General features: G+C 32.3%; 1 protein-coding gene across 2 annotated transcripts in view; it reads right to left on the reverse strand.

The window, feature by feature from the left end:
• Positions 1 to 14412, reverse strand: part of form3 (formin 3) — a 57186-nt gene that overhangs the window by 10006 nt on the left and 32768 nt on the right. For both annotated transcript variants that reach the window (XM_036364208.2, XM_036364206.2), the window contains 3 exons: positions 11562 to 12103; positions 10048 to 10207; positions 2624 to 2657 (listed from right to left, as the gene is read on the reverse strand). In XM_036364208.2, the coding sequence (XP_036220101.2) occupies positions 2624 to 2657; positions 10048 to 10207; positions 11562 to 11744 (377 nt within the window). In that variant the 5' untranslated portion in view covers positions 11745 to 12103. The remainder of the gene's footprint in view (positions 1 to 2623; positions 2658 to 10047; positions 10208 to 11561; positions 12104 to 14412) is intronic.

Consider the following 14412-nt stretch of genomic DNA (forward strand, 5'->3'; position numbering starts at 1 on the left):
TGTTTAGGAAAATTGAAATGAATCGTATTTAATCAGAAAATTGTCCGGTAATTTTTGTGACATGGTTTTGCCATTATATGTATATTATTAATTTTAAACCACAATATATAAAATTCAAAACAGATTAATGAATAATTCCAATCACTTTGTTAATTAAAAATAGTTCAAATTCATATCATATATTAAAATATATTAAGATAATACTTTGACCAATTTCATTCACAAAAAAATCGAAAATAAGAATAATTTATTCAAATTAATTATTGAATTATTCGGAAAATTATGCGCTCTTTAATATCATCGCTGAACAAAAGATTGTAACAATACGAAAGAGACAATTTATATTTGTCCATAAATTGTACATACTTGTATATTTAGTAAGTCTATTTATAAAAAAACCCTATAGGAAATTTAATTAAAATGCACCATTATTTTATGCCGTAGTGTAGGTGTCAGACAAGGGAGCTGGGTTCGTCCTTATTGCGGCCAACATTAAAAAATTGAGCCATAGTCCGCTCCCGCAATAAAAAACAATCGATTGTATTTCTGTTCCGAGAAAGCTTCTTTAAAAATCAAATACCTTACAACTTGTCGACGCACACCTAAAATGGGAGAAGATTCCTCTATATACATATGTATACCCTATGCATTTCTTCAATATTATAGTTATAGATCACTTACTATAAACAACTTTAGAGCCTTTGAGAGAGATTTGTTACCCACATTATCACCATCACTTTATGAAATCTAATTCCCTGCAGGGTAAAAAAGCGACTTATACTTGTACCTATATGCATGCATAGTAGTTTTGTAATAAATAGTGGTGGCAGAAGCTGAAATCGGAGGATGTTGACCGCTTGATTTATGCGAATGTTCAGACATGTTACGGAACAATTAATTAACATTTGACTGAATAATTAATATTAATAAATGGTTTTTTGCGCTACACATTTAAAATTGGTTTCTCTTTGTTGATGATGCTCAATTAAATATTTGTCGAACCAATACAGAGTTGAAGCTAACTTTTTTTTTTTACATTTTTTGGAATCGTTAAACGAAACTGTCTGGGGGGTGTGTATTTGTCATGCTGTGGGCGGATAAATGAATCTAAGGTGCTAATTACTTAGCTCACTTATTAACGTTTTTATTAATCAGTTAATACGAATCTAGGCATGTGCTAATTCTGAAGGAAAAGATCGCTTAATAAAGCATTCCTGTGCGGTTAAATGTGCATATTGTAAACATTAGTTACAAAGGATTTAGGAGTGAAGTGCAGAGAAGAAAATATTTTACAACTCACAACGTTTATTGTGGGAGATGAAATAAAATTTGGGGCGGTGATTTGTTGTCGGCGGTTTTGATGATTAATGTAACCGTATGATAAAGATATTTTCAAACGTTTTTTCAAAAATCACTTTTTGGTAGTGTTTATATCTACACATTGTTTCCACTAATTATGACCGAGTGCTTAGTGTATATCTTTCTTTTGTGACAACATTTTTGATTGCCATTTTTACTATAGTCCCATACTGAAATTTTTAATTATTTTTGCACTTATATAACCTACACACATACGTTGTGGCTTGCATAAACTTAACAAAGTTTAATTACCATTTATTAATTTGTATGCAAATTGAGATAAACACAAAGACACATTTTTATGGAGGTTTGTACTTTTTATTAAACGTTTTCAAAATTGCTTGCGGTTGCTTGCGCCTCATGTGCAAAGCTATTTGAGGAAACAGCATTACAAAAGCATGTCCATATACTTATGTAGGTATGCGTTGCACTCGGATATATGCATGGTATATGGAATTAACACAAAACCACCTTCGGCAGAATTCAAAGGAAACAATAAAGGCATAATCTCAATCAAATTGCTGCTGACAGCCAGTGGCGCTTCGGCAATGCCACCTTAGTGGCATAACTGTGTCTATCTAAATACCATACACCGACGAATTCATGCAGCTATGAATGAGCATTTGCATAAATTGTCAAAAACAAAAACAACTGTGTAGTTGGCCCCTTGATTCAGCATTATCTTATATGAATATATGCATTTGCATATTTTTCTGGGCACGGCTCTGCAGATAATCGCTCAATAATAACACCAATAAAACCGTTTTCCAGAGTTTAACTTTTCTGTATTTAAGAGTGTTAAAGTACTTAGCAAATTCAAAGCAAAACTAAATCGATTATAAGTATGCTGAGATAGGGTAATATAAGGTGGGAGCAATTACCCTGTGGGGAAATACCTAAAATAAAATGTCTAAGGTTTATAATTCCCCAAGCTAAAAACTTTTCTAAAAACGAAAATTGCACACTGTTGAGATGAGTTGATACCTAACAATATGTTAAACTGTATTTAAGGCTTGCTAATTGGAGTAATCAATAATGAAACTACAATAAAGCTTTGGGGTCTTTAAAAAACCTCTTTATGCAAAGCAACTAAGAAAGTCCGTTCGAAATAATCAGGTCTATTAACATTAAGTTAAATGTTTACTTCTTGCATAGAAGTATAAATTTAGATTCACATAACTTGAGGAATTATTTTATGAATACATATATACATATATTATATTTGGGTATATTTGGGTGTAACAACAAAATGTTGCTTACTTACCTTAAATTATTTAAAAGCGGTAATACTTTTAAACCTGCAATGAAAAAAGGAAAAAATTTATTAATTTATATGGAATAAGTTTTTGGATAAGTATATAATTTCTAACGTCTAAGTAATAGTAAGTAAGCTAATTAATTCAATTAAGGTGTTATTACGCGCTTGCGAATTTCAAAATTTTTTTTTTATTGTATATATCATATACATATATTATATTTGAAAATATTTTCCGATAATTTGAAATCGGAGATATGAGCGTATTTATAAGAATTCTTTAAAATTAGTTCCCAAAACTTTAAACCCATTAATCCTGAAACACTGTTTTGAGAGTTAATATATTTGTCAGGTAATGATTTTTGATACTAATTAAAATTTTTAAGCCATACTGAATGTAAATTTTTTCACAAATTTTACTTTTTTTTCAAGGGAATGCAAAATTTTTCAAAATAAATCACCGATTATTAAAGTATCTTAAATTCTGTAAACGCTCAATGTTTTTTTATTTATTTAATTAACCAAATGTCTCTTAATAAAAATTCAGAATAAAGCAGTTTTTCGGACTTGCAAGTTATAAGGGGTTATTTATATATAAGATGCTCTCTGAAATGCGTACAAAAATAGGGCATATATAAAAGGGGTATCACAATATATATCTATTTTAGTCTATAGAGAAAAAAATTTAACCAAACTTTCGAAAAAACTCGACATTAGATAATTTTAATACTATTGGTGTATTAAATAAATATTTAAGCTTTCGAAATATCACAATGGGCGTCCTAAGGCCTAGGTGTGTCAAAAGACACTACTCAAGCTTTCGAAATTTGAGTGAATGTTTACGAATACATAAGTTTTTATAAAAAAAATTTTCCAATTAGTACTTGTCTCTGTAGTGTTGATATTGTGCATAGAGATCGGGGATTAATTACATGCATGACAGCGGTGGTTTAGTATGAATGGTATGTATCTCACTAAAAAAAAATTCGTGAACCTGGAAGTTTTAGACAAATAAAATCATTTCAAATTGTTATTTTGGTTTGAAATTTTAAACTTTTTATCTCAACTCTTAACATTGGAATATATAAATATTTTGACTACTGCACTAGTATAATCCCTTTATTCATTCATTTATTGTAAGTATCTTGTTAATTCAATTTAAGTTAAAATTAAATACGTACATATGTATATATGTTGTTTAACCTAATAATTCCAAGCAACTGCTGGTAATACAATATAAAAGTACTAAATGATTGTTGTGTGGAGATCAATTATATTTACATCAATCATTTTTGGAAACTGTTCAGTGATTCTAAGCAAATTTCAATAACTTATGTGGACTTAAATATGTACACAGACACATCCCATCAGGAATCTGGCATTATGTGACCAACAATTGTTGTTTGTATGGTATATTTAGATCGAAGTCAAACGATATCTCATCAAAATATTATTTCTTTGCAACATTGGTTTTCAAACTTAAATTTAAGTTCTTTTTTACTTTTTCAAACGTAACTTTAGCTTACAATTTATTAAATGACAAAAAGCGGTACATAAAATGGATTACCTTTTCTTTTTCTTCGTACAGAATTTCTCGTTGGGATGCCATAAATCGTATTCATAGCCCTCTTATAAGCATATAATAACATTCGTATACTTTTGTCACACTAAATGTCCACAAACATTGTGACTGATTGTTTCAATGAATGATATTAAACTGACGCGCGTGAATTGACTAAAAACACCCCCACAAAACAAGATATTTTTAATGAAGCATGCAATTACCAGTTCACTGGCTGATTTGGCAGAAGTAAAGCGTTAATATATTGTCATATTGGGTGCTGCGTGTACATATGTATGTATATATGTAAAAATGGGGGAGCAGTTTCGCCGAAAACTTAAAGCAAGTGGCACAGTTTAATAACAGTCGGACAAAAGCATGCTTCGCATATGAGACAATAGAAGGGCCGTTAAACAGTTCATGAACTTTGATCACAGCGCGCGCTTTGGAGAATTCGCTTTGATTGAGCAACGTCCAGCATGCTCATATTTCCACTGACACACACATACATACATGTAGGTATATGCACTGTTGTATGTGTAAAAAAAGCAGGAATGTCACTGCGCATGCGCGCTGTTGTTGGTTGTGCAATTCCTGATGCACTAAATTTTCATTGTTTTTAATTAAAATAAATTGAGATGCGCCTGACCAAAGTTCCAGATAAACAAAAAACACAACCTCAGTGCAAAGGAATTGTAAATGTTGACTGCGCTTGTCAGACCTCAGATAAATGTAAAGAATGAAAGCATGACAATGACAAGAGGAAAGCAATGTACCGGACTTAACAGAACGGTAAACCGACATGAACAAATGACTCAAATGGTGAATTATGTGCTGGCCAAGGTGCGGATGGAATATGTTTTCATTGAAGTGCAAGTGTATATATGTAGGAGTATATTCATATACAGCACGTCTGTAGAAATCACCGTGCCCAACTCTGGCAATAACTCATCAAATCAATCACTTCCACCCAAAACAATATGACAAATTCAATACTTAGCATTGAGAATGCCTAAATGTCAGGTTGTTCCTTAAATATTTTTAAACGCTCACAATAAGCTTTTTTATTGGTTAATCTTTTTGAGAAACAAAATTTAAATAGGGGTCACTGATTGCTCGAAGTTCTTTAAACCCTTCATAACTAATATCCAGATACATCATCATGTTTCAAACAGATTTTTTGACATCGAGAAAAAATAATTCAAAAGCCGAATTCTCTTAGTGTTCTTTCAATCGGGTTGAGCTTAAGATCTAAAATATTATATCAGGCACCTTCTTTCGCTCAAAAATGAGTCTGTTTGCCTTCAAACATAACATAAATTCATTTGCTGAAATACCAATTTTGGTACAACAACTTTTCGTATGGCATCCCTTTAAATACCTTTCGCGGAATGAATTATATTATATATGCATACATATGTATCTATATTTGCAAATTAAATTATGCCCATGGCTATATAAGCACTCACAAAGTTAAACTAATCATTGCAATAAAAATTTTAGCAACATTTAAAAGCGAATTAAATTAATTAGCATATATTTGCATTCCCGGCCCAACCCTCCTAGTAAACACCTAAATCCTAACAACTTATCAGTTTCTTAATTGTTTAATAATACACTGTCCATATGATATATATTAAGCTATTTGCTCCGTTTGTTCATAAACTCACACACACCATAACGTGCATATAAAAACATATGCTCGTAATCCATAGATTGACAAGCGTGTATCGGGAAATTTTATGAAATAAATTAAAATGCCATAATAATTGTATGTATCGACAATAAAATTACAAGCAATCACTAAGAGCGTTTTGACTTTAAGCCGGTGAGATTTTGCTTGCAACAGAGAATTGATTCGATTGTCTCGTGCTGACAAGCTCGATAGCCAATGGCGGGATTTGCGATTTGCGCATTCAAACGAGACAGCCCAGTATGATATGCAAAATGAGTATTTAAAAAAATAATACACATATGTATGTATATTTAGTATAGAAAAATTAAGTTTTGTGGAGGGAATTCAATATATATACAGTCGACGCTCAGAAATTAGAACCACTTTGTTTTTAAGGTGATTATTATTTCTGAAAATACCTAACAATTTTTTTCTTACTTCCTTATTAAATATTCGGAGACGTCATCCGATTATTTTTTGAAAAGTTGTTGGTGTTTTTGCTTTTCTAATTGCCAGGAGCACTAACTGTGATTCAGCGATTTACTTTTACTTTTAAATAGCTTCAGTCAAAATACACTTAGATATGTACACACGTATTAAACTCACACAGCAACTAGCCAAAATGTACATCAGTGCGACGACGAATAGCGAATTACATACATAAATTGGTTATATCCCTTTTTAGATTAATTTTGCACAAACAAAATAATAGCTTGATTTTTAATTGTAACAAATAAACAAAATACGCTCAGAAACTTGAATTTTTAATTCTAAATTCGGAACGTTTAATGTATTGCAAACTCTGATCCTAATTTCTGAGCGTCGACTGTATATACATACGTATATGATTGGTTGGTTGAAAGGAGTTGCCGGAAATACACACAAAGTTGTAACGTAGTTTTGTTATTTTAGGTAATGAGAACTAAGTAGGTACTCTGTGATGATATCCTTAATAAAACTGAGTTCTGGATTGAATAAAGTTAGTCTTTGAAAATAACATTAAACTCCCGTCATGCTTCGTTCTATGGCGATGGTGTACAGAGACCTAAGGTGTTCACAGCAACCTATAAATTCTACGTAACATTTGAAGGAAATAAAATGGATGAAGAGTGGTGTATTTGTTCAAGCAACTATTGACAAATATTTTTAATGTGCAATATTGAGCTTAGCGAGCAAGATATTTGTCTCCAAAATAGTAGCTTTATTCTTAATTATAAAACTTAATTTCTCTTTTATAACTTTTTTCCTGCTAACTGTGTACTATGTACCTTCTAGAAATCTGCGCTCTCCTCGTATTTATAGAATACATATATTAAATTGGTGCATTTTGAAAAATATTTATATCTATTTTACAGTATTATTAATTTGCATTCCCATTTTACGTAGTCCTATTTAATATTCATACTTCATAGGTATTGTGCTAAATAACCAAAGAACCTTTTATTGAACAAAGCGGTCTAACTGCCTTGTGTGGCGACAGCCGTGATTCGCTTACATAAAGGAGAAAATACATAATAAAACGAGATTTTTAATTACTGGCCTTATTTGGCTGTCAAAGCAATATTAAAATTATTATATATATATTTACAAGCATACATACATATACAAATTAACGTAAATTCACCATATATGGGGAAAAAACGACTTTCACGATTGTCAAGCTCTTTGTTCAATTTTTTTTTCGTTTATTTGGCTGATTTTATAAAGTGTTTACTGCTTCACTCTTTTCTATATAGACAGTGTTCTATATAAATATTTTGATATATATACGTAAGCATACACGCCTTTGTTGTACAATTTTTAGCTGAGAAGAATTTTATAGGTGTACGCAGAACATACGAAATGTTATAATGGATTATCGAGAAAACATTAGCCAATTTTGATCCGACACACATTTTCATATTTAGTTAATTATTAATTTGTTAGCCCGTTATTAACGTGTTGGAAGAATCGAGTTTAAAATATCCTACCAATGCTTGGAATTCATCATATCACAAAATTGCGAGGATTAATGGAAGAACGGATTAGCGTCGCATAAGCCATCTGTGTAGAGTGTACATAACTAATCAAAACCTCATGCAATAAACAAAACTTGTCAAATATAAACTCAAATTGTATCTCATTTGAATTCGGCCAACATGAATAATTTTTGAGAGAGTACTATAAGGGTATAACTGTTACAATCAAGGACTTCGACTTGATTTTTTCCCTCCGTGGTTGTACCTTTGCTTGAGGATTTTCGGTAGAATTCTTCAAGGTTCATTGTTGATTTTGCTGTCACATTTTGAATGTTCGAAATCGGATGTTTGCTCTTTGAGTAATACAGTCGCAAGTCATGTTAATACTTAGAATCGACTGTCATAGTATTGTCAATATGATCCTAAGAAATGTTGATTTAATTTCCCCTCACTCACTGAGCTAGCTAATGATGCCAGCAATCGATTGATGCTGCCGCAAAATACAGAATTTCCGACAGCGCATCATTAAATGCAAACTTCCATGCGTTAAAGTGTTGGATTTTGTTTAATTAGCGCACATTAAATCTTGGTTTTTGAACCATTCAGTTTGCTTGCGCTTCACCGCTGCGCACTGACCGCTTTGATATTCAAGTTCAATTGCCGAAAAATTGTCAATCAATGAGCATCGCAGTCAGCTGCACGTGCAAAGATTTACTCGCAACTGACAAGTAAAAAATCACAAAAAAAAAATATATATATGTAGTCTAATGTGAGGCACTTCTGAGTATGCAGATATAGCGCATATGGGTTTGTTATGCCCGACAATATTTATCTGCACGATACGCACGCGTTTGTGGCCAGCGGCAATGACAACGGCAGGCCTTAGCGACAACATCAACAAAGCTGCCGGCCAGCAATAGCTTGGTCAAGGTTACTGCTGACTTTGGTGACTTATTAAGAGCCCATCCATTCATTGAGAGGAGTGAGCACACAAAGCTGTTTGGCTTGCGTGTTTGTCAATGGTTAATTTTTTTATTTTTATTTTTTTCATATGGTCGATCAGGTTGTGTGCCTGCTGGCTAGTGGTTTTATTGACACCAACGCAATGAAGTAATCAAAAACGTTTTTTTTTTATTATTTACGAGTTTTCTGTGGTTTTGTATTTATCGATTCTGCATGGTCGCTCTTAAAAGTTCATTACACAAATATCAATTGTAAACAAAATAGCCACACATAAACAGTTGTAGGCTTACCACCAACAATAGAACTGATTTGTCATTTTTATTGAGTAAAAACTGAAGTATGCTCACACAACGGGAAATAAAAAAAAAATTACATAATATTAAAAAAAATTAATTCAGGCTTCGTGTGACTTTGGAGGGTTTTTAAAGTAGGTTTGCCGAAATTTTTGTTTGGCTCAAAAATATAGATATGCCTTGGAATAACGGTGCTACAACAAGAAAAAATGTTAACTTCGGTTGCAACGAAGCTATAATACACTTCATAAATACAAAAGGTTCCTTAGAAGAACTTGATTCCGATCGTTTAGTTTTTATGACAGCCATTCCGACAAATGAGAAGCGGTCATATGCAAAATTTAAGTACGATATCTCGAAAATTGAGAGACTAGGTCGCGTACATACAGACAGACAAAAGGACAGACGGACATGGCTTGATCGACTCTGCTTGTCATGCTGATCGTTTTTGTATATATTTTATAGTGTCTCCGACGTTTCCTTCTGGGTGTTACAAACTTCGTGGCAAACTTAATATACCATGTGCAGGGTATAAAAATAACGGTAATGCAGATACGAATATGAGATTGTTGATTGGAATCGAACTTGTCAGGAAAAGGATAGTTTAAAACTTGGATTTTTATTTTCATCTAAAATGATTTATTCAAAAGATCTAATACCATTATACCTATAGAAATAGGCAATTGCATACACACATACGCATTTTGACCTGAAATTTATTATTCAACCTACATTAATTGGTTCAAAAATAGACAGCTCGTTAATTGACTAAATTAAGGGTTGGCTTGGGGATTCGCAACAAAAATCTGTTGTATATGTCGAAATTTTATGATATTGGTGTATATAATATTTCACAGCGCGGTAATTCTTTATTTCTAATCAGTGTTGAAAAGATTTAAAAAAAATTTTAGTTTATTGATGATTTGATGTCTTATATTTAATCTAATACAATATATAAAATAATAAATATTGATTACACTTACCGATAAATTCATTGCGTACTCGAATACGATCTTGTAAATTGGATGCTGATATAATCACGCAATTGATGAATGCCAATAAGGCAACTTGGTATTCAACATTGGACGCTTTTTCCAGTTCGTTTATAACGATTTTGAAACGATAACGTTCATTTTTGAGATTCTGTCGGAAAGAAAAAAATTTTTTTAAATAAGATATAAAATTAAAACGATTAATTAATATAAATGAGCAACATGACTGAGGGTAGCTTCTCCAATTAGGTTGTACATTGGGTACGAAAACGTTGGACCTAATGACATTACCGTTGGCGCATTGCTCGGTAAAAATGTTATTTGGCACACAACAGAGACAGTGTTTTGAATGTGCCACCTACAAAATGTTCTATATTACAAGTATACTGATTTAACTATGGCATCACACAGACGAAAAGTCATTCCTGTGCGCTTGAAAGTCAGGCTTACGCAATAGAAACGAAATCGGGTTTCTTTTGGGACAAAGACTAGAAACTTAACAATATTCCATAAAAGTTCTAGAAGAATACCTATAAAAAACTAACAAATAGAACTAGAGTCTCTAGGAGTTGTAACGTTTTCAGAAGTTATGGAACAGAGCGACATTCAAAGTTCCATTGATAAGGCTGGAGCAGAAAAAAAAAGTTGCCCTAGGGTTAAATTAAATAAAAAACATTTTAACAACCATTTGACAAGTAAGTTAATTTTCTTGGTAGGAAATATATATTCGAATGAAATGTTCGAAATAGATGTTGCAAGGTCCACCAATTGGATGGAGCTTCATATTTGGTATACTGGACCAGACGAAATATAGCAAAATAGTGTTACTTGCATAGTTAGTCTGGTTGTAGCCCAATCTTGCATCGTTTCAAATAACTAATTCTGCTAAACTATACAGTTATAAAACAGATGGGCGAGGTTATAGCCGAATTTTGTCGTATGGTTATATGGACTTTATTCGTCATACTTGTGGCTGTTTCACACATCATAATAAATTTATTAAAAAGGTGAGACAACACATTATTTTTTATTGCTTTTATTTTGCACTATCCTTTGTTGACATATTTATCGCTTTTATTTTTGTTCTAGTTAGTATTTGATAACATCTTGTAAACAATAAACGCACATGAGAATCTACATACATACATATGTGTAAGTACATATGTATACGAGTATTTATATTTACATGTCCATATGTGCCAATGCGCCTTTGATTGTAACAAAACCTAGACTGTGTGCTTGTGTGCAGTCGTTTGCTCAACTTAACCTATATTCTTCGGCAAATTCTATTTATTTCCTATAAGAACTTGTGATAAACATTTTTCCTGATTAAGATCTTATCGAAGATAACTGATAATTTATAACACACAAGTAATAGTAGAACGAGCATATGGGTTGGAGCATATCAGGGTATGTGCGTTTTGCCTTTTTCTTATTAACAACATTATATGGTACGAAGTCATATCAGTATGTACATGTGTAAGTACGTAAGCACTCGTATTTACCTTGTAAAATTCTAGCGTTTCAATAGCGCGTGCGTAGCCATCGGCGTTGTAGGCGCACAGCGCGGATAGCAATTCGAAAACTTGCTTCTTGACGACGGCATTGCTGGTGTCTAGTGCAGTGCCCAATTTCGAAATATATTCACGATTCTCGACAATGTAATCCAGTCCGATGCGTGAGTCCATTTTGACTATGCAACTAATGTCCGCCCCTGGCTTTATTGACGGCAGACCGATTGAGTTACTAAATGGTTGTGTGCTTTCTTCTTCGTTCCTGAGGTTTGGTGTCTAGTGTTTGGCGTTTGGGTTTGAAAAGTTTAACGGTACCTGAGTAATTTCATTCGAACGCCTTCACCAATATTACAAGCAATGCAATCGCAGCAATTTTATGGAAATCGTTGAGCTTTCTGCAGAAAATCTGTGCTTTCTTTGTTCCGAATGTAGGTATGTGTATATTCAGTTGCAGTGCATGTTGTGGGCGCATATGTCGAGTGCCTTCATGCCATTGTAATTGGGTGCATTATGTACGTGCTGACTGGGCGCATCTGGAAGAAAGAAGGAAAGAGATAAAGAAAGCATGAAATTAATTTATGTGACTAGTTGGGTCATTACTCCAATATCAATTTAATAGTCTAGCTGTCTATACAAGTATTGTCGTGCACATATAAATATATTCGTATATGCATACATCCGTACGAACAAACACTAATATTATAAGAACTTTATTGGTTAGACTTATCAATGGTGAGTTGCCATGTCACATTTTTATTAATTTATTAATTCAATATTGTATATAAAGTTTTCAAAGAGAGGCGTTCACACCAATGCGAGGGTTGCGTTTATGAAATAAATAATTTCCGGTTGATTATTTCTCTGTATTGTTCATATTTCGCCCGGCTTGAGAATTTGAATAGTAGATCGGAGTCATCCAAGCCTGATACACATAGAACTTCATCAAGTCTGATGTAGTACTTCACCAGAGATAATCTTGTTTCATTACAGACTAAACTAATTTGATAGAGCTGAGAAGTTTTTAGTACTCTGTAGTATTTAAGTTCAGTTAGAGTAAAACAAAAGCTTTCGGCTGATTTAAGAATTTCCTCAAAAAGTCTGAAGCTTAGTTTTAGTTAGAATTTATACGAATGTTCAATCCCTCGGCGCTTACCACGGCTCAAAGAAGTCAACAATCTAATCAACTTATTTTAGTGTCATATCACTCTAAACTTTAGCCTGTATTAGAAAATTTATCAGAAACTAACTCAGTTTTCGTAACCCCATTTCATTCATTATGTCACACAACGATTTAAAATATTTAATGAATATAATAGAATCTAAGTTTTTTAAATAAGATTATTTTTTAAAGGATAGGTTGGTGGCAATATATAGTCAGATAAAATAACATATGTTGAAAGGGACAATTTGAGTTGTTTTAACAAACTAATTCAAGACTCGACAATATATGTTATCTTTAAAACAATACCTTAGAATCGGAAACCTCAAAGTATCTAGACTTTTACTAGTAAATATAACATTAAATTAGATTAAGTCGACTTAAGCCAAATCGTAATTTTTTCACATATACAAAAATCTTTTATATTTTGACGATTTGTATTTAGAACCAAATTTTGTTGAAAACAGTTTAGACTGGACTGATGAAATTTCAATAAAAATCGTAGTCTGTATACTTTTATAGTGATAATAAATTTTATTGGTTCTCGTTCAGCCTAAAATAGCAAAAGTGTTTATCAAGATCTCCTGAAGCGTCCAGTAGCGACACCCCTTTAAGAGAGCAGCTAATGTGCTAATGCTCAATAATTATCACTTAACATTTTCAACACTGCTTTGGCAAGTGGCTGTATGTTTATTGTCATTTAGTCGCTTGAGAAATCTCAATATTAAAAATCAATTAAATTAAAAAAAAAAAAAATATTCGCCCCTAATAAATTTTTTGTTGTTATTTTCGGTGGCATGTTTTTCAAAACATGTTGAGCAAATTCGATTACGGCAGTTCCAATAAAAATTGCTTTGCTCAATCTAATTGAGTTATTTGTTCCACTTCCGCAGTTCACCACTTCGATATAAAACTATAAGTGTGCTAGATGAAGATGTTATCTTCTTAACTGATTAGTCAATATAGAACATTTTATTCATCAATTTAATCCTTTTGCTATTTGCTAGCTGCATAAGCATTTAAACCTGTTATGTGGCTTTCATTTTTATAAACGCAAATAAATATTTTGCGCGAATCATAAAGTTTTCATGAATATTTACAATCTAAAAACATCAACACACACATACAAACACAACTACATACGTACATAGTGCGTGCACAAAGTGTATCACTCGTTTAAACTTCAATAAATAGTTGTGGCGCCAACTTGATCGCATAATTTAATGAGCATGAAAAAAACAAGTATTTACTCGCATTTATTAATTTATCTATAATTTATATGCATGTGTGCACTTATTATAAAGTCACGATCGAGAATTACCGACTTAGGTAGTCCATTAAATTCTTTCAATATTTATAAGCCTTAACTCACTGAATTGATTTTCAGAAATTATTATAAAAGGCTTTGATGTTTTTATTTGATTGTATATGTATGGATATGTCAAGCGACGTTTTGTAGTTTGGTTAATTATTAAAAAAAAATTAAAAGTTCTAAGGATCACTGTCGAGCATCACAGATGGCGCAGGAGATCAGATGCGATCATTTTGGGTGTTCATTTTCTTAAATTGTATTTTAAACGAGTTTACGCGATGTCATATTTTGAAACTGAACCCAGCTGCTAAGGGTTATCGTTTTACTATAAAGTGTTTTATCCACTTGTGTATTTCAACAAATCGACTTTT

Source organism: Bactrocera oleae, chromosome 6 (assembly GCF_042242935.1).
Source record: "Bactrocera oleae isolate idBacOlea1 chromosome 6, idBacOlea1, whole genome shotgun sequence".
In the NCBI taxonomy this organism is placed as follows: Eukaryota; Metazoa; Arthropoda; class Insecta; order Diptera; family Tephritidae; genus Bactrocera; species Bactrocera oleae.